General features: G+C 35.2%; 1 protein-coding gene across 5 annotated transcripts in view; it reads right to left on the bottom strand.

Moving 5' to 3' along the window:
* The window catches only part of LOC128988216 (protein kinase shaggy-like), an 86,606-nt gene that overhangs the window by 34,560 nt on the left and 25,355 nt on the right, over positions 1–26,691 (bottom strand). For 3 of the 5 annotated variants that reach the window (XM_054409496.1, XM_054409497.1, XM_054409498.1), the window contains exons 2-5: positions 8,644–8,834; positions 7,454–7,537; positions 6,498–6,608; positions 2,479–2,716 (exon numbers count right to left, since the gene is read on the bottom strand). In XM_054409496.1, the coding sequence (XP_054265471.1) occupies positions 2,479–2,716; positions 6,498–6,608; positions 7,454–7,537; positions 8,644–8,834 (624 nt within the window). Of the gene's footprint in view, positions 1–2,478; positions 2,717–6,497; positions 6,609–7,453; positions 7,538–8,643; positions 8,835–15,985; positions 16,356–26,691 lie in introns of those variants that run through there. The other 2 variants (XM_054409494.1, XM_054409495.1) reach the window with 2 other exon arrangements.

Raw genomic sequence — 26,691 nt, 5'->3', positions numbered from 1 at the left:
GCTCGATTTTCTAGCAGAGTTACCGTGCCACTGCTACCTCCATTTGGATGTTTTCAGTCTACAACTATTTCGTTTTGTAAAAAGCAAGAGCAGTTCCCTGATTCCATTTACTTATCAGACTTGGATACGATAAATAACTGAGAGTGCACGATAATTTTGGGCCGGCATGAACTACGCCGGTTGTCTGATTCAGAATGTAAACGAACAACAAAACATTGACCATCGCAACTTCTATCCTCCCAAAAATCCTAAAAACCTAGGCCCTTGTGCTCTATATTACATCGATATCATAAATTTGTGTGGTTAGGTTTTGTAAAACTTGATGTGGTGAATAAACATTTCATTTTAATGTAATTCCGTAAGCGAATCGGTCCCCACGAAATATCTCGAGCTAGGAAAAAGGTAGCATGGCTGTTGAGGGTTCATTTGAAAGGTTTACGGTGGTAAAGATATCAGAAGTGTCAAAAATTACTCCTGCTCTGCCCCACAGGTCCTCAAAGATCCAGTCATTTTATAATGGGAAGTACTGCTACAGTGTTTCTATAAGCTGTTTTAAGTATACCAGCTGATGTACACCACGACTAAATGTGTAAAAAGTGTGTATTTAAGTTCAATTTGTATATATAACTAAACAGCAGAAATTTCTGCTATGGTCCCCTAGTTTCATTTTATTACCACACATAGACAGATGAGTGGTTGAGTGTTAGGGCCGGACTACACGAGCGTATGAAATGCCGCCGATAGTCCTTGTAAGCTATAAATAATAACAATTATAGGTAAATAACATAACATAATTATAATAATAACAAATATAATCCGTACTCAAGTCCTTGTAAATTACACTTTCAAAATTTAAAAATTCAAACACTCACAGGACTATACATATTTGAATTATTAAATTACATACACAATATAAAAAATAACCTCCCGGATTCATTCAAATTCACACACAACTACAGTACAAGAAACGAAACAATTTTCAGATTACCAAATCACCGTTTGACCTTATTTGAAAAAAGTCCTTTGTATGCAGGTTTAAAAATGTATAATAAACTACCGGTATATTATAAAATAATGAGTTCAAACAAGTTTCAAGAAACATTGAAAAATGGACTCCTTGAACGTGCATTTTATAAAATAGAAGAATTCTATAACCATCCCTTGAGTTAATTTTTTTGTTTTTAATTTTCTTAACTTGTATTTACATTATTTGGCTAGGTATTTTTTTCCTGTTACTTTGTACTTTGTATTTTTCTAGTCTAGGCTCAATTTTGACAATGCACCTGTTCTATATGTTATCACATCTAAAAGAATGTTATGTGCAAATAAATAATGTCTAATGTCTAATGTCTAAAAAGTACGCGCAAAAATGTCTAGGACTACACAAAGCCGACAATCAGTAGCGGATTAAACGCGAAAACATTGACTGCATGAGCGAATAGAACGCCGCCGACTGTCCTCGCCCAATGTGACTAACATTTGGACCGTTCCAATATGGAATGGACACGATACAGGTCGGATGTATAGCTGGTATGGTATTGTTGCAGGCTGTTAAGAAGAAATGTCGTGCAAAGAGGCGTTGGTAGTCACACCGAACATTATCAAGTCGTTTAGTAACAGTTCAGTTTCAATTATTGTTTAATACCCATAGAATGTACCCAGACAAACTTTTTCAGCAAAACAAATACAAATATTAAGGCACAAAACAGAATCAGACGACTCCAAATACAACAAGTAGTGCAGATGCAGAATTTGACTCGCCCAAGTGAGGGGAGGGATGTATCAACGCGCAGGAGAAATGCTAGTTGCTGCTTCGTGTAGTCCGGTGCGCCCGCGTATTTTACGCATCCAGAGACGTTAGATCTGCGTTAGATTTTGCGTCCTCACCGGGTAGACAAAACGCTCGTGTAGTCCACATCATATAAAGCTATTGGCTCTGCAAAAAAAGCAGACGGTCGGTGGCGTTCCTTATGCTCGTGTAGTCCGGCCCTTAGGCTATAATAAGTTGCGAATATTGATGGTATACAAGCAAATTTCAGACTGTAAAACAAAACAAAAATGACCAGTTGAGTAAAATATCTCATTATAGATGTATTGATGACAGGGTGCAAACACCAGAAAAACTACCCTAGGGTAGTTTTTTGTGCACATGTCCTACGTTAAATTCGCTTAAATGTGAGGCCAAGCAGTCTTGATGATTCTTTGTTCGTGTTATGGTCTTTTCCCTGTTAATTTCAAAGTTTTTATTATTACTGATGCTTTATCCTTTTAAGATTCTTTTAACTTAATTTTAACATTTTCTGTAGAATATTTAATATTTTATATAACATATGTAACAAAACATGTTGACCTTGTCTATTGTAATGTTTATATTACCAAACGACAATAAAGATATATTATTATTATTATTATTATTATTAAGAGTTACCAAGGTGGCTCTTAAACTAACTGAAAAAGCCATAGAACACAACAGCTTACCAATCTTGGTAGTGTAGTCGATAGCCCCGAAGATGAGCTCGGGAGCTCGGTAGTACCGTGAGCAGATGTATGACACGTTAGGCTCTCCTTTGACCAAATGCTTGGCTGAGCCAAAGTCACACAGCTTGAGTACACCTGTCTCTGGGTCCAGCAATAGGTTCTGTGGCTTGATGTCTCGATGGCAGATGCCTAACGAGTGGATGTACGCCAGGCTCCGGAACAGTTGATACATGTACAACTGGACAAACAACAGTTCTTAACACTTTGAATTTCATTTTTGGCGATGACATTCTTTGTTATTGAAGAATGAAGAGATTGTTGCAGTCATTTTCCACCACAGTTAATACAACACACACAGTTATCATGTTTTGGTATCTGCAATCTGATACTGTCCTCAGGTGAGAAAGTTTTCCATAACAAAACGATTAGTCGAAAAATCTAGCCAAGTTGATGTATTTACTTGAATGTGTTAATTTAATTTAAGCAAAGCAAGGGATGAGCCAGTACAGTACGGAAAAGAACTGTACTGTTAATTTTGCTCATTGGCAGCACCAAGATGAAAACCCAAGATATCGCTACCTTAGCGTCACAGTCTGACGCACCACTGAGTTACTTTAATTTTATTTTCCTATTTTTTAACTTGTAAAACAGGGTGTACAACAGACCAACCAGAAAAAATGCATGAGTAATTCATGAGTAAAAAAAAATCCAGGGAGTTCAGTTCGTACTTTTCATAGTAAAATTTCCAACGTGTTTTGCGCCAACTTTCGCAATGCTGTTTTATCGGTAACACAGCTCGCTATTTTAGTTATCGGAAAGAGCATTCTCAATTAAAGAAACAAAATTTATCATTACTGTAATATTGCCTGACACAAGTGTTCAATTTTTATACATCACTGTTTAAATAATCCGAAAATTAAAAACTAATCCTTAAACCTGCAATTTATCAACAACTTCTTAAAAAAAGTGATATGTCAATACCAATTTTTTTTTCTCTGTACAGACACCTGAAAATAGATTCTTAATACTGATTTCAACTTTACCAAATTTTCTGTAATGATTACTACACCAACCCCTGTCTTTATGTACTTTCATATAGCATGTAATGAGCCGTGTCAGTCGGCTCAGTTTGAGAGAGGAGAGTATTTCTTATAGTACATATTACGGCAGAGGCACTGTACGCCGACGCTTGCCAAAGGCCGTGGGCGAGTCCACTTTGTCTTTACTCCCCTTCTTCTCCGATTTGCTTGGAGACGTTCTCTCTACTTGAAATCTTCCTCCGAGATAGACGTTTCAAATTTTACTGGCACTATGGAGACTCAAGAAAGAAGTTTATATTGTTCGACCTTCCTAAAATGCTAGCTTAAATTTGTTTTTGACACCAAGCCAGGTATGTCAAATCATTGTATTAGATTAATTGTCCGTTTTTTCATTTTTAAACTTAGCCATTTTCCCTCAAACTTTTTGTCTGTTCTTGAAAGCGTTCACAAGAGATTTGTCCTTTTTCTATATTTTTGTGTAAAATGTTGTTTATAATGTCTTTTAAAGTTGTTTAAATTGTTTAACTTGTTTTGTCAAATGTTTAAAATTGTAGTTGTCAATAAAATTTTGTGCTTAAAGTTAGTTTTTGTCTGGTCACAGACAGGAAAATTTCATGTTGGTGTTCAGGACACACGTGTTCGACTTTGGTAAATTTGTTGATTTTAATTATTTGTGTTGTTCTGAGTCGTTAATTGTTTGTGTTTACAGGTTTTCTAAACTAAACTAAAGTGAAAGAGTTAGTTTTTCCCTTTAACAAAATCCACAGGCTAGGCCTAGGCTGGAAATTGTATTAGTATTGGTAACAGAAGGGTGAATGAAAATATGTATTGTTTTGTTAAGCCAAGAAAAAGCAACAGAGATTATTTGTTTAATCATGACTAACAGATATTTAAATTTTTACTTAAAATTTTATGTAAATTTAGCTCTGCCGAAAACTCTCGAAAGACCAAGTCTATATTCTTTGAAAGGGTTAGGTTTGATAACATTCTGAAATACTGGTTATTTTCAACTTTTAAGTAGGCCTGTGTAATTTTAAAGGGCTCCTGTCCTGGACCGACAAGCAGTGGACACATCATGCCTCCTGATCCTGACCTAGTTCGGAGCAAGACGAGGGCGTCGCCCCCGGATTAAACTAGGCCTAACCTCAACCAACTCGCAGCGGAAGGACTTCACCCAGAAACATTCTACAAGAACTTTGACCTTCTTCATCTCTACAAACCAAGTGCTATCTACTCCATGTTATTATTACTCCAACGTTTTCATTCAGCCTACCTTCAAGAACAGTTATTTTACATCAAGTTTTTCCCCAATTTAAAGTTTTACCGTTTCAACTTCTTAAATTCTGTAGCCTAGCAAATTGAACTTAGTGTTTCCCTAACTAGGCCTACTTCTTATTTCTGGACTAAACTACAGACTATAAATCCCCTTGTGTTTTACCGTTTCAATTTAAATGATTCTTCCCCACAATTTTTGCCATTTTTAAAATTCTATTTCTTACTGTTTAAATTAAATTTCTATCCTGATGTTAGTGTATATTCGTGTATAATTGTCTTATGTTGCTATTTAAATATTTTCATGTCAATGTTGAGTGTAATTTTGAACTGTAAGGTTTGTTCGAACGTATTTCTTTAAACGCAACTTGTTATTGATATTTTGGTCAAATACTATTTTTAAATGATTTCATTGTAGGTCATTTCAATTCAATGTTTGTTTTATGTCATATTTTCAATTTCTTGCCTTTTAAGATTCATATTTTTAAATTTTTCATTGTCCTAAACCTTTTATTCCGAGTAGGCCTAACCTAACTTAAAGTCAGGAATTTCTTTTAGTTACCAGCTTGGTCCTTAAACTTGAACTTCAATTTTGGTAAAGTTATATACATAAATGTTTTGGTAAATGATTTAGGCCTAACACTGGTATTGATTTACATTCTCAGCCTTGTACCAAATTGTATATATTGCTGTTGTTTAAGGGCGCATATTTGTTAATTTTTTTTAATTGAGTTGGTAATAAAGGATGTTAATCACATTTCAGTTGTATTTTTTTGAACACCTGCAGATCTCTCATGAGCACAGAATCTTGGTAAAAGTTCCACGTACCCATTTTGGGGTCTGGGAACTCAGTCATGTTTCAGTAATTTCGGAGTTAAAGGTTGTATCTCAAATGTCCTACAGAAATAATTAATGCAGAAATTACAAAAAATTCACGTAGCCAATTAAAATTCTAAACCCTTCTAAACACATTAAATAAATACCACGTTAAAGGTAAATGAAGATATTACAAAACATAAAAAATAAAACTTCCTAAAAGTGTGCCATTTTGAAATTTTTTGTCAAGCCAAACTCGAGGTTATATCGTGAACTGTTGTCCTGTACTGTTGTAAAGACACCATCATCGATTTCTGCGATGACTGAAAAATCCTGAATATCTCACTCAGTAACAGAAATATAACCACTGTCTTTCTTGGTCGTGACAAAATTCTGATATTTTTCAGAGGTAACGGAAACATTATAATTCCTTTTCTGCGGTCACGGAAACGTCATCGTCGTCTCCCGCGGTCACGGTAACGTCATCATCGTCACCCACGGTCACGAAAACGTCATTGTCGTCACCCGCGGTCACGGAAACGTCATCGTCGTCTCCCGCGGTCACGGAAACGTCATCTTCATGCGCGATTGTGGCAAATTGAAAATTCCCGGTAAAATACGAAATTCACGCATAATTCCCGGTTTTCCCGGTCGGTGGACACCCTGTAAAATGTATTGTGTGTGTGTTATGTGTTTCTACTCACTGTGATGACGCTGCTTCAGCCGAAGACGTCTGATGATAGCATATTTATGCCGAAACGGCCGTAACGAAAGTTACAACTCATTGAGCTGTAGACGAAGGTAAACCCTATTTTTTAGCACTGTACCTTTACCACACTTGAATACAAATTTTGCATGGTAATAAAAGAAATGCACAAACTTGCACCTTACCTTTATAAAACTAGTAGGTATAGTCTGTTTGGATTTACTATAATGCCTCGCCACTTTATAAACAGTCTCTGGGATGTATTCCAACACTAAGTTCAAATAAACCTCGTCCTTCTGTAAAAGAAAAAAAATAGTGGGTTTTGTATATACAAATATTTTACTCTAAAGAATATTTAGTATTTTTAGAATGAAATAAAAGTATAAGTTGTGTTATGATACATCTGGATTTATCATTAACATTCTTCATTTGTAATTTTTTAGATGCATATTGATTTCTCTGATAAAATGTATCATCTAATTTAATCTAATTATGTCTAAAACAGTAAATGCCTGCTAATGAAGTACTTTCAATAATCCAGCATCAGTATACAGAATTTTTTTGCATGCTTTTTCAAGCCATATTAGCAAGTTTAGTAGTTATCAGTAGCGATTGGAAGAGTTGGCGACAGTCTGGAGCTCAGCAGATGTTTGTAATTTTTGAAAAATTCAGTAGCATTTGGGAGACATTGGGAGTGATGAACAGATATCAGGACCTATGGGCAGACATCGGGAGCGACCGACAGTCATGGGGAGCGATCAGAAAGTTAGTAGCAGTCAAGAGCTATCAGCTAGTGTAACTCCTCGCCTTCCCATAGTCGTGTGGACATCAGCACAGTCTCCTGCAGTTGCGTCAAAGCTTGTTCATCCCCCATGGTCATGGACACATCACCGTTTTCTGCAATACTATAGCGGCAAAAATTTGCAGAAACATCACATCAGCGTTTTCCGCAGTCACAGAATCTTTATCGTCATCTCCCTGCGATCGGAGCCAAATCTAGCATGTGACGGATTAGAGGGGTTGTACCTACTGTATTTACAAATAAATAGAGAAAACATTCTGTAACCTTGGTTAAAAATTTTTTTTAAACTTAGGGTAAGTTATCAATTTATATTCTGTACAGTGTTTTTTTTTAACTTACCTTGTCTCCACTTGAATAGAAGAAATATTTAAGTTTTACTATGTTACAGTGTTCTAAACGCCTCATTATTTGAAGCTCTCGGTTCTGTAAAAAAAAAAAAACACATTCAAATTAGATTAAAAAAGACAACATATTTCACACAGAATACCATTTATGATCACTGTTTTGTTGAAGATCCAATTGAAAAAATACCCTCAAAACAGACCGTGTCTAATTATTGCTGCTACCTAGTAACGCATTGAACAACTTGGGTATAGCGTCATTGGTAGCGCAATCTGTTGGCAATTGTTGACTTCAGCTTAAATACCGGTTTTTACTCCATAGTCTCCAAGAACAGTTAGCCAAGGTGGCTAGGATGTGTGCCACTTGGCCAGTGGGATATTTTGCTCGGGTTCAAAAATAATTGGAGACCTTTGTGTTTTTAGCCATATACTACAACCACTGGGGCATAGTGAGGTGTTCATAATCCTTGTTTTATACATACACCAGATTCATTGGATTGGGCGATCTTTTAGCAAAGTGGTTGTTGGTGTTGTATCCTATAAACATGCAGTTCGCCAATGGCCGTTTTGGCTACTTTTTTCAAATAAGTAGTTTTTAGATACTTCCTCACTACATCCCTTAGAGATTTTGGTAAACAACGATATATCATTGCATAGCCCTCAAAGAGTTCACAAATTTCTGCAAGACGTCCTTGGATTAACTTGTGCGATAACTCTTATAATTCTCTTTTGGATTTTAAATATTGTTTTACTATCTGTAGCATTTCCTCAGAACTCAACACCATATGTCATAATAATACTCATAGTAATAAATGTAATACCACTAATGTCAGAAAATCATCAATGTTGCTACAACATTTGCCGAACATAGTAATTATAACAGAGAACAACGGAAAGTTAGTTATGTCTCCGTGAACAATAGACAAGCTTTCTAAACTAAAATGTCAAGAAAAATGATCATTGTCTCCTATGATTGCGTGGAAATTATTATCATCTCCTTCAAAATCATCATCTCAAATGATTGCAGCCTATTGCAAAATCTTTTATGTTTGACAGCTGAGATTTGTGACAGCTGATTGCAATGATTTAACTATAGATGTGTTGATTTTTTTAAAGAAATCTGCTTATTCCGATTTCCCACTACTCCCATAATTCCAAGGATTCATTGCCACCGTTTGTCCAACTCACCTTGAACCTCTTGTCCTGGAGTACCTTCTTGATAGCGACCATCTCGCTGGAGTCGCACAGCTTGGCTTGGTAGACAACTCCGAAGCTGCCGTTGCCGATGACCTTGGTGTCTGTGTATGAGACTTCCAGCGGCCGGTCGGGACCTTGCCCTGGAGTCGCCACCACTGTCGTCACCTTACTGCCATCCTTACCTGCCAAACAACACACGCACATGTAGTCAACATCCAAAAGTATTGGTAGATTGATAATGTTAAAACTAAGGAGATACCCTCAAGTCAACCAAGGAACAACCATCTTTACTGAACCATTTGCGAGGCTCTCATTCGCCTCCTGGCTGTGCATTTCAGTGCAATGTCATATTTCTTAAATATGTTCATTTGATTTTAAAAGTCAGTGTTTGTTACTGTTTAGGAAGAAAATTTGTATTGTACAAAGTAGAAAAGGAAAATAATGCAGCAATTGAAAAATTCTACAGAAAGCCTTTAAAGTTTATAGCCAATGCAGCTGTATGGTTTATATGATGGACAATGTTGACGTTTGTAAGCCTTTCTAATGGCCAAATATTTTGAAGTTTTAGTGAGTCTAGTAAAAACAAGTTGTCTTCAATATCACTAACGTAGACTTGGCAGTCTTCAGAATATCTACAGGAATTAATTAAAGAAATTTCAAACATATTTCATTAATATGTGGTGATTATTCAATACAGAATAAAGTAATTATCAACAATCGCCTAGGCTTTTTAGTTTCAATGATTCAATAATCTTAAGGGATTTGGTCTTTTTGCTTCAACAACTAAAATCAACAGATCAAAAAAAGGGTGGGAGGCTCAAGTACTTTCTTGATGACTAAACAAACTGCAATTTCTTGGAACCCTATACTCTATAGACAAGACAAAGTTTACAATATACGAGTAGATGGAATATTTTTTATCCGTGGGTTAGAATTTACAAGCTACAACATTCTACTAGAAATTCACTTCTTATTTTTCAAACATCTACTATCTGATCACTTAAATAATTTTTTCCAATGTAAATGTTTATTGTTGCATAACATATTTTGCAAATAGAAGAAAATGACTAGCCTAAATCATTTTAAGAAACCCAAATTTCAGTCAAGGTAAAAATAGTCACAGAAGTAATTCCTGAGCAATAATCGATTATCACAATGTTGTTATTCAATGCTAAGCAAGTAATTAGTTACTATTTCAAAAACTTAATAAAAAAACATGGTACTTCTAACTCTAATTTTTAAATACTGTATATATTTTTATTTTAAAACAAAATATAAAATCTATGTTTAAAAATATCTAGAATAATTAGAGCCAAAAACGATAAATGTTTTCTTTTTTTACTGAAATATGTTTAAATGTCCTACACAACTATTATTTGAAATATATTACCAACAGTCAAAGACTACTTAGCTATTTGCATGCAATTACACTGAAGATAGTCTTATCAATGAGTAAATTAATTCTGCATCTGTGATCATTACTGCTTATGTCCAATTAATAACTGATAACCATAGCACTGAATCTAGGGAAACATGTCATGATAACATTGCAAAACAAATTTTAAATTTACAGAAGCTATTATAAGCTGTTAGGGAAGATATTTTTAGGTTGATCCAAAAATGCAAAAATTAAAAGAATGTTTCCTTATTTTAATTTTTGCGCAATCTTATTGTTTGTGTATGTGTTTCTCAGAAGAATCAGCTTATAACTAAAGGATCGGTTGATACTGAAATTACACCAACAAGTGCATAGTGTGCTCAAGCAGATCTAAATATCAATCATTTGAACAGTGTTTGTATGAAAATAAATAAAAACAAAATAAACTTAAAGAATAAGACTAAGAAATGAACACAAATAAGGCAGAAACAGACAACATACACATTTAATAGTTAGTCCAAAGCAAAACTAGCTAAAACATTTAATATTGGTAACTTGTCCATAAGTAGTAAGTACAGATTGCTGGGTTTTGCATTATTTTACTGTGACAACTAAAACTTCTTTAAATCCTAACATAATTTATTTCAATTGATTGGGTTCTATGGACACTATGTTAAACTGCTTGGTAAAACTAGTAAATCACAACGTACAACAGATAGAAAACATTTTTAAATTTCCTTGAATGATCACATTAAGAATCATTTGTTTTGTTTATTTTGATAAAGAAAACTTCAAAATGTAGTGTCTTATATAACTATAAAAAGATATGCGACCTTTCTCACTAGTTTTAATCTTGTTTACCACTTCACTAGCTAGGTTGAACACCACAACCAACACTCTAGGTGATCAAGTGTATGTTTGTCGGTATCAGTTATTTATAAAATGCATCTAGAAATATTGACAGCCAGTCATTTGAACAAGATCCAACTCCTTTGAAAAATAAACTGTTAAATTGCTACATTCTCTGGAAATATACAGAAATATAAGTAGGAAATGTCTAAATTTCTACTAAAACCATAAGCTAAGAATCAATGACCAAAGAGATAACTCAAGTGGCATACATTAATAACAACCAATCATAATTGATCTAATTACCTCCTTTGGGCAACCATATGAGACATAAGGTTTCTTTGATTTAAATTTTCAAGAAAATCATTGCACTTCACCTTTGAAAACCAGATTGTAATTAAAAATTTGAATATGGGAATCATTATAATTATTTACTAGTGTACCTGTTGCTCGAATTCGAGCAATTGCGAAGCATTACAGGCGACTCAAAGATTATGGAACTCTCCATAATCTCTTTTGGTGGATTACTCACGATCTACACAACAGTTAGATATAATCAAAATCTTTTGTAAATGTCTTATCTTTTTCAAAAAATTCATTTTGTTTTTTTTAGTGTTTTTAGTGTAAAAAAACATTTCTATTTTTTTTACTTGGTTGTGTTCTATGACTTTTTCTATGTTTCCATTGTTTGCAAATCGATTATTTAAATGATTGCTTAAGAAATGTAGCCACAGTGTTAATTCAGTTTTATTTTTAGCCTATATCAAATTGTCCAAGATTTCTCGCTCTTTTCCATTGTATTAATTACACCAACCCAACTTTCGTCTACAGATGCAATATGCCAAAGAATATCACCTACGTACAATCTCCAAGAAGCGGTAAAAAAGGCAGAAACCAACCCATACAATAGATATAAGTTAACTCCATAAGAAATCATTTTAAAAGTTACTGTGATATTAGGATTTTCCACTGATTTGGTAATAGAACATTATATTGCAAAACATGACACGATGCAGAAGAAAATCAATTTTAAAATCAGTAAAATCCATTGCAAATACTGTACTTTATTTTTACAAATTCAATAAATCACAATTTAAATATTAACAGCTGTTGCATTAAAAAGTAGGTAGTGTAGAATTATGCATATGGTCGTAATGTAAACAAATCTGAAGAGGCAACTTTAAAGGCTTCTGGGGCAGAGCCCCAAGGGAATTTACCTCTTTCCTCTTTTGATGGCTCATCTACAGACCAAGACCTTTCTTTAGAGACCCCTACCAAGTTTCTACGCCCAGCCGTTCTCTCAAATTAGCTGTGACAAAAACCCCGTTTTCCTCCATAAGAATAACATGGGATGGGAATTTAAAGGCCATGGGGGCAGAGCCCCAAGGGAATTCACCATGTTTCTCTTTTGATGGCTCATCTACAGACCAAGACCTTTCTTTAGACACCTCTACCGAGTTTCTACGCCCAGCCGTTCTCTCAAAATAGCTGTGACAAAGAAAAACAGTTTCAAATTAATATATAGATATATAGAAAATTGTAGCCATCTGGTTTATTAGGGGAAAATACACTACTTTTATCTTAACCAACAAAAATGACAGTTATCCAAGAAAAATCATACACAAATTTAATAAGACTAAACTAAAGTTGGTCTACATTTGACTGATCAGGAAATAAAACTTAACAATAAATAACTTTAGTAGTGGGCTACTGTAAATTGCTTAACAGTGAATAAAGATGAACCATTACATAGAAAATACAAGCAGTCCTACACCAGTAACAACGCAAACAAACCAAAAATGTTGTATAGGCTAACTTTATGCAAATATGAAAATTTAAATGTGGTTAAAAACAAACCAATTATTAAGAGGAGGGAGAAAAATTATAGGTTCAGACACCTTCCCAGCGTACTAGCGACACTACTGACCCAAATATCTGCTTAAGCCTTGGCACTTAATACTTGGCTGACCACCAAGGTACCACACTCAATCAGACCACAAAACAATGTAAGACACTAATAAACAATTATAACTTAATCACTGGTAGCACAACAAAACTGCCATGATTTGATGTTAAAAGTAGAACCCCTGTTAACTGAATTTGGGTTAACCGAAACCCGGGGTAACCGAAATGGTTTTATAAGATAATATAAGGCTGTAAAATGCTTTAATAATATCAGTTGTCTGGTTTAAAGTATTTTTTTTGTATCCAATTGTAACATTTTTGTAGCTGAAACAAAACACTGTTGAACTATATAGACATTTTCCTAAATTCATTTTTCCTACACACTGTGGTGTTACATTGGCTATTTTTAGCATACGATGGGTTAACCGAAAAATTGGTTATCCGAAACAGCCTCCCCCCTTTATTTCGGTTAACCGGGTTATCCGAAACAGCCTCCCCCCTTTATTTCGGTTAACCGGGGTTCTGCTATATTACCGTTTATAAACGTATTTCCATATAGGAAATATGCTTTTACTGTAGGTCTCGTGGTAAGATATCGTGATAAGTGGCTGGGTAGCTGAGTGGTTATATAGTGCTCGCCTACTAATCAAAAGGTCGCCGGTTCGATCCTGAGAAATGTCAGTAGCTTTTTGATGGTTCGAAACTGGACCCAGCTGTTCCTGATCATTGGGCTTTAAATAAATGATCCTGGCTAAAGTAACAGCTGATCTTAGTAACAAAGCTACACAAATCATCTCGCACCATTCTACACTCATCCTTCACTCATATTTGGGTCAAAATATGCACCTAAGTGGCATCCCCATCTTAATGATGGATAATTGATAAAGATCTAGACCCAGCATCAATTTACTTTTTTATTTTAATGTCCTCAGAGGACAAAAACACCACCTGTTCAAATTCATGTAATAAATACAGGGTGATTCAAAATGAATGACCCAGTTTTAACGCTTTATAACTTTCATACTATTAAACTTACCGCTATAAAATAGACATCAAACGAAAAAGCAACTCAAAGAGTTGATGCCTTCCAAAGACACATCATTTAACAAAATCGATCCAACAGAACTGTAGATTTAATTGTACAAAGTTAAAAAGTTATCTCCAACTTTTTTTACCACTAGAAATTTGGAGGTTACTTAACGTTTTTGCAAATAACTTTTAAATGGTGAGGAAATCGACCAAAGTGGAAGGTATTATTCCTCCTATAATATACTATTATGCATTTTTTGAAAATAGACAATAAATGTAACCTAAATTTGGCTTAAAATATAAAAAAATGTGAAATTTAATGTTTGCTATGTTTAATTTCTACATTGAAGACGGATATTTTTAATTTTTTTATCTTGAGGCAATTTTTGGTACCTTTCTTGAGTATTTTCAAAAAATGCATATTAGTAGATTGTAGGAAATTTTATTCTCTTTCGGAATATTACCTTCCACTTTGGTCGATTTCCTCACCATTTAAAAGTTATTTGCAAAAACGTCAAGTAACCTCCAAATTTCTAGTGGTAAAAAAAGTTGGAGATTACTTTTTAACTTTGTACAATTAAATCTACAGTTCTGCTGGACCGATTTTGTTAAATGATGTGTCTTTGGAAGGCACAAACTCTTCGAGTTGCTTTTTCGTTTGATGTGTATTTTATTTTATAGAGGTAAGTTTAATAGTATAAAAGTTATAAAGCGCTAAAACTGGGTCATTCATTTTGAATCACCCTGTATATGTGTGTGTGTGTGTGTCCATTAGCCCGATAACTCACATAATAATCATTCAATTTTGATAACATTTGGTACTAAAGTGTAAACCTGCATTTTTTTTGAAAAAGTTCGCAGCTAGCATGAAAATAGTCATATTATGGGAAAGAGGTTTTATGGGGTAAATATTAGTTTGTCTAATTTTACCCCAAAACATAAAATTTAACAATTTCTTTCTAAACCATTTTGTAGATCTTATTTACTTATTTCATACTCAGCTATGTTCAATTCAATAAAATCACTCTTTATTACTTTCCCTTTATCAGCAAACCTAGTAGGTACTCATAAAACGTAATGTTATTTAAATAGGCGTTAAATCTGAAAATGTTAGTAAAAATCCAACTAGCAATAAACTAGAAATTTGCTTGGAGGTATATGAATATATCAAGGATAATACAAAAAACACATTTTATTTAGACCTAACATTAGGTCCTTGTATGAGTACTGAGGAAGGTAAAAAGACAAACACTTTAACTCTAAGGATATAGTGGAAGAGCACGAGGCTCTGGACCCATAGGTCACAGAAAACGTACTACTATACCCAGAATGCCAACCGCATGGTAAAAAGCATTAAGCGGTTTGAGAGAGCTTTGCCTGTCAATCCGCAGCGCCTAATTATATTTACGCCTAATTAGCAATAGCATAGCAACGCTGGTGGCGCTGCCTACGGATTGACAGGCAAAGCTCTCTCAAACCGCTTAATGCTTTTTACCATGCGGTTGGCATTCTGGGTTATAGTAGTACGTTTTTTGTGCATAGGTTCAGAGTTTAAATTCTACCAATCACCAATATGGTTTCTGGCTAAGGCCTATTATCCTAGGGCATAAAAAACATTTTTTTCCTATATCTACCGAATTAATTTATTGTGGATGCATTTTTCTTGGGAAGCTCAGACATAGACTTTGTAAAATCTTTTCTAAAATAATGCTGTTGTTATAATTTTTGGGATACATTAAAAGCATAACTTATAATTTTGTTTGCCCATTATAAAAAGGTTGGATAATACCTTCATGGCAACATACAGGTTTTTGCAAGTTGTACAATCAATTAGGTATCTAAATAGCATTGGCCGTGTTTTCTGAAATAAATACACCCAGTCTTTTAGCAAACAACTAATGATACTATTTAACAAAATGTATACATAGTATGTCTAATGTTACACGACCACAGTTATGTTCCAATGACATTAAAAACGACTAATATTGGACAAAGTAGCTCATATCCATTACATGACCTAAGAATATTTAAAATTGTTTCTTCGCATGTTGAATACGTGTTCTATACAAACTCACCATCAAAATTTAATAACGATTGATAAATAAATTTCCAAGTAGGAACGTCTACAATAGGATAATGAAAAACACAATTTCCCATTATAACCCAACTCACAAAAATGTTTTAGTTTGCGTAGAAACGAGTGTACCATCGCGTGCGGCGACCTGGAATAGCGTTCTCTCGGTTTCAAACCTGCTAAGACAGGAGAGGCGGGTGAATTGGCCGAGTCCGCCACAGAGTAAGGAGCCGGCGACTTGGACGTCTCCACGGAGTAATAATTGTTGTTTTGTTCACAAAACGCTTTGTACGACAACTGCGCTATCTGCGCCTGGTAATGTGTCCACTGACACGGACCACGAGGTAAACTGTTATGTAGACACATAGAGCCTGTCACACTACCCACTGTAGTAGCCATCGGAGTATTTGTACACAAAACAATCACAAAGTCACACACATCGTACGAAACACAACGGACGCGACGCCGAACTCAACTGAACCGGAGTTTGGCATGAGGCACATTTTTATTATTGAAGGATCCCTGACCTGCGTAACCGTGCCAAAACAGGGGGAAGGGGATTACCAGAAATGAACCAAGGAGAAAGAGACAGTGGCGGCCAACGAAAACAGCTGTCAGCGACATGACACAGCGCACACCGCCCCTACTGCGTAGCCAACAGATAAGGTAATCAGTGTACAAACTGGCCAATGCGAGATAGTGGAACATTCCTACATACGAAATTATTGTAACTGAATTTACTTACACAAAGGAAATTGTCTACTCAATTATTATTGCAATCTACTCTGTAATTGTTGTTGGCTACATTTTATAGCTCAACAATTGAATTGGTCTTTGGTTTAAAACGTTAATGTTGATTATGTTAATAGTATACAACAACATTTTTAAGAATACAGGTTACTGTATCGATTTGTGAACCAAGGTAGTGACGTGATTGTATTTACTTATTAACGAGAGAAAATTATTAAAGAACGAGTGCGGTGCATCGTGAAGAAGAATCCTAGACAAAATCAAGGTCCTAACTTTTCTATATCAACTGCACTAAAACACCGGTAGGTCTACAGGACCAACAATCAAACGCAAATCTCAACTAGCTTGGGAAATTTGAAAGAAAAATCTCAAACCGCCTTGGGTTTTTTTGAGATAACACATGTTTGATTGAAAAATAAAAGACAACGATACGAAAGTATAAATTGATTTATATATTTTTTAACTTACGGCTAGAGACACATTTCCACAGGGCCAACACTGTAGCTGAGACGTGGCTCACACCGCGACTTGCACATCACAGTGTTCACTGTTCAGTGTTATGATTAGATAGATAGTCGAGTGTTAATGGGCTACATTAGAGGCCTATCACACACTTTGTATTCATAGCTTTCGTGCACCTCCCACTGGCAAAAACATCCAAACTGATTTTTATGTTTGCAAACCTTAATTGATTTCCGTAGTTAAATCTTAGTTTTGAACGCTGAACAGAGATTCCATCAGTGTAGACTGACAGTACACACATATTTTGGTTCCAGTTCAAGCTAAATTTAAACAAAATTATTTGAATATTGAAGTACTTTTGCAGTAAATATAATTAGGCCTACTGTATGCAAACTATGTCAAACCCCACACAACTTGTTCAGTTTCCAAATTGAACTATCTGAAATCTAGATTCACTCTTGGTCAAACTGGTTACGGTAACGATACTGTACTTTTAGAAGAACCTAACGGATGTACAGACAGCTCTTGCACATGCCTGCTAATACCTTTTTTGTATACACATTATTTTTAGTAAATTTTTAAATTTTTAATTAGTTTAGTATTTTGTTAAATGTGATCATGTCTCACACTTTTGTTCCTTATTTCTTAACCCAACATAAAGAATAGTGAATGAAAAAAAATGGGTTAACTACTTTACTGAACATCCCTATAAGACCCCAAGAATAACAATTCAGTAACTGCCCAAATGCCACAAATAACCGCGGATAAAATTCTTATCAAATCAATTCCCCATTGTGAAAAACGGGTTCACGAAATGTCAACATTAACTCAAATCTATGAATGAAAACGAATAGCGTTAGCAGGAGCAGGGAATGCATGTAACTAACTGGTACAGTGGGGTGAGCTTATGAATGGTGGTGAAGAGAGGGGAGGAGAGGCTACAATCGATGTGGACTGCACTGACAAGCACTTCCATCATAAACCCTTCACCCCCCCCCCCCTTAGAGGCTATTGTCTCGCATTTGTTAGGCCGTCGTGAAAAATTAACCACCGGCCTGGACTGTGAAGAACAGAATACTGTCTCCGCGACTCGCGACTGATGGCTGATGACACGGACAAAACGTAGCCATCCTCCTCGGTTGCTCAATTCGTGTTGTAGGTATTAGTTTCTTTATGTCGACGATATGTACCTATCTATGGCGGAATTTTAATAACAAACTATGGTAAGACGTGTAAGAAAATGTGATAAAATTTACATGCTTTTTTATCATATTGAACTTGGGACCTCGTGGTTTTTCCCGAGTTAAGCGCCAATGAAGGGGGAAATGATTAAATGAATACCTAATTTCCGGTTATACCGATGCACTATAGTATAAAATCTTAAGTTCTTTGCCCTTACTTGTAGAAACAGTTCTATAGTGCCATATTTGGTGACTACATTGACAATAGACGGAAAAGAGCAAATTTATTGAATTGATACATTTTACAAATCAGAAGAGTCTATTGTAGAAGATTTCTTTAAAACGTCTTACAAGCTCCCATACGTCATCAACACTTATTTTTTAAGATCTTACGAGAGACAACACGTTAGTTACTAAACAATGCCGTATTCTATTTTAACATAACTTAGTTTTCCAGCATTATTAAAAAAACTGCAAAACAACCAGATATTTATTTGAAGTACAGTATGATGATGGCGAGTACAAGAAAAACTTAATCCCCTTTTACAAAGAACAGAAAATCAACCAGAATACAAAATTTTCAATCGTTAATAACGTATCATAAAAAAAACACAGCTTTAGGTCTCATTTAAGATACTTTATAAAATTTAATTTTTCAATAAATCCTGGAAATGACCAAATTACTTGATTAATTATTCCCCCCCCCCCCCCCAAATATATTTGAGACGCTCAAGTCCATGAACAGTTAAAAGCAATGAATTATCGTGGGTTTGTAGTGTGAGCGTGTGTGTGTAGAAACAAGTGGAGTAGTGCATCGGCATGTGGGAAGTTCACGGTCTAGTTACACAGCACTGCCCTACTTATACACAAACATCTTGGACCGGCCATCTCCACACACACACACACTCACACCACTACATCACTACCACTACACCACTATCATTACACCACTACTACATCGCGAGTTGTGTCAGGACAACCACGTAGCTCTACACTAATTGGTTAGATATAGGCAATATACGATATTATCGTTGGTTTCTGTGGTGTCGTGAAGATTATATACCAAACGAGACCAAACCTAGTAATATACATCTAAATCCTTTAGGCTAGACAGCAGCTTTAAGTATGAAATGCACGTCTAGATAATAGACTATACATACTGTACTGGTGCTGGCGGCTTAATGAAGCTACACTGCAAAATTTTAGGTCACCAATATTTCTAACAACAAAAAACGAGGTTGGATAATCCACCGAGTGTTCTGATGTGTAACTATTGAATCTTCTTTAGGACTTTGCTATATTATAATAACTAATTTGGTACAGATTATGTTATACAATTGAACGAAAAAAAATGTGTTTCAATTGGGTATTAAGTAAAAAAAAAATTAACAGCACAAACTGACGGTGGCTCGATTTAAATAATTTATTTTCAATTATAAAACTTTTAAAACTTGTCCTACACATAGCAACGCGTTGTTGACCCCACGGTAGAGAATCTATAGTCAATTACTTTTTAAACGATGGTAAAATTATATGACTATTTTTTCTCGAAAAAAAAAAAGAAACAAGTGACATAAAAAGATGCAAACGATACTAACGTTAGGCGTACTTGGAGTTCCTCTTTATGGTGGTTTAAACTGTGTATGAAACATTTTCTCTTTAAACGCTTCGCCAAGTAAAAATAATCAAATTAATTTCAACCAAACCACCATGAAATTTACCAAAGTTCGTAAAGAAACATAAAAGACGGTTTTAGGAAATCTCTTTGTGTTTTGCAACCTCTTTTGTAATTAAAATTTCGTTTGAGCTGGTTTACGCTGAAAGTAACAAAATGTCCTAGTGCTTTTAACGTTGACAATTTTGTATTTACACAGGTTTTTATTTGTTAGTAAATGTGCAGCGTAAACTGTACTTTAAATATTTTAGACATCTTTAAACCCAGCAACATCCAACATCGCGGTTAAGCACAGCGGGAGAACGAAAAGAGTCGGAGTCGAATCTCGGGCGAGTTAAAATTAAAATCTGTCTAACGGGAATCCTCGAATCTGGCGTTGGCGTTTTGTGATTTAGTGGAAGAGAAGAGTAGAGAATAGACCAGACACCTGGGCGCGTGCGCTCTGGCACGTCTGTAGCCTGCTCTGCATAGGTCGTCACTGCGACGCTGCGACCACGACTCGGGCAAGCAACTGCGTGTTCTGACAAATCTGGCATTGTTTATAATTAGTAGCCACGACACTAAAAAATAATAATTTTGATCAAATAATGCGTATACGTACGAAAATTGGAACAAGGATTGTCTCATACATTAGTTATAGAACACGACATGACTCTTTTTCCTGTTGGCCTGGGTTCACCAATGGGCTTTAACTACGGTGAATCGGAATCTATTTGAAGCTATGGTCTACTGTAACTAGAAAATAAAAACAGAATAGGTCCCTCTTACCCGCGGAAATGAGTTGTACAAGTCCTTTAAACTTTTTTTTATAAAGAAAGAATAGTTTGTATTGTTCCCGTTTAAGCATGTGCTAATCAAGGGATCACGAAGGTCACAATTTTAATTGGTCATACATTAATTATTTAAACTAATCCTACGAAACGTTTGTAATCACACCAATGTATGTTGTAGCCAAAAATGTAGGATGAATTGACGTAATATGAGTAGAGACGGTGACTTAAAAATACTTTTAAAAATGTATCACAACGTGTTCATTTACTCACTAGACACAATGGATTGGTCGGATTGGATTAGGTTCCTTAGCTGTAGTGAATAGTTTATGGTAAATGGTTATACTACTCGGTTTTATACTGGCCATTATTTCTTCTTTAGTGTAGCGAAAATACCGTGTTTTAGTAAAAATTATGATTAACTATGCGGTTAAATATTAGTCTGGAATTTGTGTACAGCCTACTTAAGAAACATTAAACGGGATAATAAGAACGCCATTTGTGTCAGGTTTCCAGGTGGTAATGGATAAGGAGAAGGGATTGAGTTTATCAGCAATCCCAACTTGATTGAACTTGCAACCCCAAGTCATGCCAGCCTTTACATACAACGTGCATCACGGAACTAGCTAACTAAAAGTGCAGCTGGTAAATTAGCTTATTCTGACACAACCTTGACAATAGATACTGACCTCACAATCCAACTGTCTACCTCAATTATTTTAAACCTGGGAAACAGTGCTAACTAGGAAGTTGTACGAACTGATGCAAGGACCAAACGTTTTGCGTCACTGATTTTGACACGTGCAGCGTGTGAATCATCAGTAGTGAGTTGAGTATTGCAGAGTTAAAATAAACCGACTACGAGTCAAAACTGAATTAGAACACTAAATATATCGCCTGGCCGCTCACCCGCAGTCAGGGCAATATATTGATCTTGAATTCGCAAGATCATAATGGACCAGTTTGAAAAAAGCCCAGATGTTTCACAAACTAAATTAAGTTATGGCAAAAAATATTTCGTTTCGGTGTTTTGACTGGCGCTAGACACATTTTTTGCATAACTGAAAATATTTGTGGTGAGGTGGTTACTGTTAAATGTTTGCTAATGTACTGTATTAAAGAAAATATTAAACCGCTTCCAATATTAGATAGATTAGTTTACTTTGCTAATAAAATAGTTCAGGTGACACGTGGCATTTCCAGACGTTCAAAATTTCACCTATGAGGTCTGATGATGATTGGAGAGTCCAATCAAATTGATCACCACTTGCATTCTTTTATGTACAGTATAATTAACGTCATATGCGTTAACAGTATAGGCGTAAATAGGCTGTACGTTTAAATGTTATTAGACTTATCTTTTATTTACTTTCCTTAAATTGAATAACACGTACAATGCTGATCAAGAAGTTATTTACGTTCAAAATTTAACGTTAGACTCCTCTTTCACAACTTTAAGGTTACAAATATTCTGCTACATCCTTATCTTATAGAGTGCAGGACTTCTGGTTTAGGGGTCCAGGATCAAATCCTGACAATCACCAATATTTTTAGCTGAACGATAATGCCACGATTCAGTGTTCAGGATATGAAGGTACACACACTAAGCGGTATTTTACACGAATATATAGGAAAGAAACCCCCCATTTTTGGGGAGTAGCACTTTAATGAGGAACCCCTTCACTAAATTACATACCATGGAATAGTCACGAATCATTATACATTCCCGATTCATCCAAACATCCACCTCGCCTGTAGCCGTAGGCGTGGCCTGTGGCCTATATAAAAGATCCCGGAGTTGGAACTAATGAACATATTGTTGACAATCGATGTAATCACTATAATCACCTCACAGCCAGGGTACGGCGTAGAAGTGGCGACGATACAATTTGTGTTGTATAGTTTCAATTAATTATCAGATCAGGTATTGATCATGTACCCGGCCTTGGGTAGAACGGAACACCAAACGTGGGTTTGTCATCGCCAAGTGACTGGAAATTGTTGGAGAAAGAATCCATACAAACATACAGTACTGACCGTATACGTATTTGTAGTTTTAATGGTTTTTTAGTTTATCAGTTGACATTTTTTGTATACCAACGTTGTTTCTTAAAGCTATTGAAAACAATCACGATTGTATGACGAGTAATCACACATCTATGGATTTTTAATAAACTCTACGTCAATAGATTTTTAGGAGCCTTAATTTAATAATTTCTACATTTATTTTTAGTACAAGTAATAATTTAACTATTATTTATTATTTCAATTTTAAATCATATAATAAGATACTATTATGTTTATGCCTGCGTTGGATGAAGATAGCTTATTCCACTTTAGCAATCTGATAAGATTTCAACTTTATAATAAGTAAAATTGAATCGTATTTAGGTTTGTGGCACAAAGCCGATCTCTTCTCTTATAGGGGGAATCAGACCACCCGTGCACAACGCCCAACAAGCGTTAAAAACGACATTTTCATTGAAAATCCGCCATTTATTTTTTTGTCAGTTACAATTTTAAAATGTCACTTAAGGCACTTTTCTTTATATGTTGAGATCATTAAACAAATAAATGTCCGAAAATTAATTTAAAAATTTAAAAAACACGTCGAAATTAGACATTTTACACATTTAGAATAGAGCGTTTTTTGAAGGTGAAGGAATGCGATTTTCGTAAAACACCTTTTAATCAGTGTCATGTCAAAAATATAATTCCTAGCTCTTACCGTTTTTGAGCTATAGCCGTTAAAAAAGACCTGTTTTCTCTAAAAAAAGGGGATTTAAGGGATTTTTTTTGGGGGGGGGAGGGTTTAATTTTAAAATGTAACTTGTTCGATTTTCTGGGTGGTTTGGGACCGAGACGGACCTCCACAAAAAATGTCATATCCCTAGCTATTATAGAAGTGGGTAAACGTTTGTATACCTGATCAAGCGTCAGTGAATTACACAAGCGGCTGTATATCCCGTTAAAGTACCTATGTGCACGGTGGTCTGATTCACCCTGTATAGTGTAACATAATGTACTACAGTATAAATATGGTTTTAAGATAAATTATTTCGTTGTTAAAAAATTTTCAAAGGTTAACATGCACATGTTGATTTTATAAATTATTCCCGTCGCTGACTCACCAAAGCTATGTTTCTTCATTGGAAAAGTGCATTCGCAGTTTATATTGTTATCGATACGTTTAGGTCGCATGTCTAAATGCAAAACCACGTTTAATGTAACTTATTAGTTTGGTTTTGAATGTTAAATAAGTCTTTGCCTATCATATTACGTAACGTACAATCACAGTCCAAATAAATCTACGTATATTATATCAGCTTTATCCATTTCCCTGACATTTTTGTATAAGAAGAATTGCAAAATGTGAACATACATTTAGCAATAAATCGGAAAAAATGAGTTTTGTAGTTTTTCTTCGAAAAGAAAGTATGTAATATTTGTAAAGTTTACCCGTAACATATATACTTTAAATTAGCTTTCAAAAAGGTAAATTTAGAAAACATACATCATGACAGGAAAGCTCGTAACTCGTACCGGTAATCAATTCGTTGGTAAAATGGACTTTTTAACTTCAGAAATAACAGATAATAATCTTCGGACATATGTAGGTAAAGCAACATGAATTACTTGTCAGAATCAAAGCCCTGTTTTACGGCACTGTAATTAGGCTTAAGCAATCGAATTTTTAAGGCACTTTTCGGACGCTCGATTGTGATCAATTGTGTACCCTAGTGTTTTACCCATAACCTTGTTCTTGTTACATTACACTGTGTATAAGGATGGCGGTCTGAGACAATGACCAGGAAAATTCGCTGTTTTCCTCGACGGCTGTGTAATTTACTAAGTTTAAATTTCAACAAAACCACCGAGTGCAGTAAGTTGGGGTTTCCTTCTTGAATCGGTTCCTTCGTTTACGTGAGAAAAGTCGCCAATTATATGGCATACCATTAAGCGCGTTATTAGCAGAATACGCTTAAGGTTCGGTATATGTAAGGGGCGTTTTAATTTTACTCTCATTTTGTTAAGTAACATCATTATTGCATCTACAAGAATATAAGTGCATCACGAGGTAGGTTAAAATGGGGGAATTGGGTACCAGGTTTTGTAAAATGTACTTGTGGGCTAAACGAAATAGCTTACTCAATTCAACGAGTCAGATGAAACTACGTAGCCTATTGTATACTTAGATAGAGAACTAGATTTGTCTTGGTAACTAATAGACCAATGTTTATAAAGAACTTACACAATACATGCCACTTGGCAACAAATAAGACAAGCGACATTAAATGTAGTTGATAACTGGTACCATACTGTGAATTTTCGTGCTGTAAACTTGTAAGGTTACAACACATTCCAACGATTGAAAGAGTCGGGACACGCACAGCATAATCCCGCGGTTCAAAGTCGATTTCGGGTTGTGAACACAAAGTTTGCAGATGCGAGATTCGACAAAAGCTGTTACAATCGCTTTATCACGAGAGAGAAACACCCGGCCTCTTGACCATTGTGTGTTGACAACATTGCCTACATGTCACTTAACATGTTTGTTCTGTATCAATACAAATAATTATGAAATGAACCTTACGTCGTTTTATTGTTTGGTAATTAATTGACCTGGTTTACTGTTTTAATGAACATTTCGTTTAAGAACGGATTAAAGCATTGCTAAATATTTATTTTTTTTATTTTTAAAATATAGTTTTATTTTAGTGACGCATTGTGTTGGTTTATCAACATTTTCACAAACGGTTCAACTTAGAACTAATTGTTTTAGGAGATATTATCTATATTATCGTACAGAAATTTTAAATATGAACCCTTTGCATTTAACCCAACAATATTGTGTAAAAAGGTCATAACTATACATTTACCGGAACTGTACTGACCGAGTGTACAATTTACTCAGAGCTATTCAGGTAAATAATTAAAAACCAATTAAAAACATTTTTATAATTCTTTTCACAACTGATTTTACATAAACAATGATAAAACCAAAACTACACTATTTCCTCAAGCCTGCTAATAAGCAAATTAGAAAGAATTAATAAATAACCTCCAACTATTCCTAAGGGGTTAAAAAAATATTTTCCACACCAACAATCCACGTAGTCTTTCAAACACTTCAACAATAAAATCCAACCAATATCACGACACATGGTATCGATTGACCAGTACGATTGAGAGGTATCGAGGTATCGACAGCCAATGTCGTAGTCGAGTGTCTGAGTGGACCAAGCCATTACGAGGGGGGGCTCGCGTGTCCCTCCCCCCTTCCTACCCTCGCTACACCGTGTCAAGACGAATATAATACACCCGTGTATCATTCACAACTACACTGTGTACAGATGGTCGCTGGATTAACATATTCGAAGACCAATTCCTCGAGACAGTTTGAATTTTCTTTACAGTTAACATCGTAACTTTTTCTCAAGAGTTCACCTTCAAGAGATCTGTCCTTTTGTTTTTTGGATACGCGGACCTGCGAGTTGAATTAGGCTCCAACGAGTCGCGGAATTATTTCAGCTAAAAGACATTTGTGATTGGCAGAGTTTGAACCCAGGCCACCATAGAACAGCCGCGCTCCACCGGTAGTGGTGGCGATGTAAACTGTTTAGGCAAAATTATTCTAAATTATTCTAAGGCAAAAACCAAGATTGATTGATGAACAGTTGATCGTGTTTTGTTTTATGTTTTAATGACAGGGAACCTTTTACGTTTTTGTGAGTGAGTGTTCAAAACTGATATTTGTATCATGGATTTTACATGTTTGGTTACTGTCCAATTAAGTTTCTGTTTTTAAACAGACATGAAACCAACTAAATTTATTAGTACAGTTCTTCAAAAAAGTAAAATTAGTGAAGGAGGAAACACTGTCGGGATTCACGCTATTGGGGAAAGTCCACGGCTGCGAGTGTGCATTTCTGAGCTTAGTAAATGCATAAAAACTGAAAATCTCA

The sequence above is a fragment of the Macrosteles quadrilineatus genome, unplaced genomic scaffold (assembly GCF_028750875.1).
Source record: "Macrosteles quadrilineatus isolate MER2022 unplaced genomic scaffold, UCM_ALF_1.0 Scaffold_2__2_contigs__length_208266976, whole genome shotgun sequence".
NCBI lineage: Eukaryota > Metazoa > Arthropoda > Insecta > Hemiptera > Cicadellidae > Macrosteles > Macrosteles quadrilineatus.
Note: the sequence above shows the minus strand (reverse complement) of the source record. Positions and strands in the feature narration are given on the sequence as shown.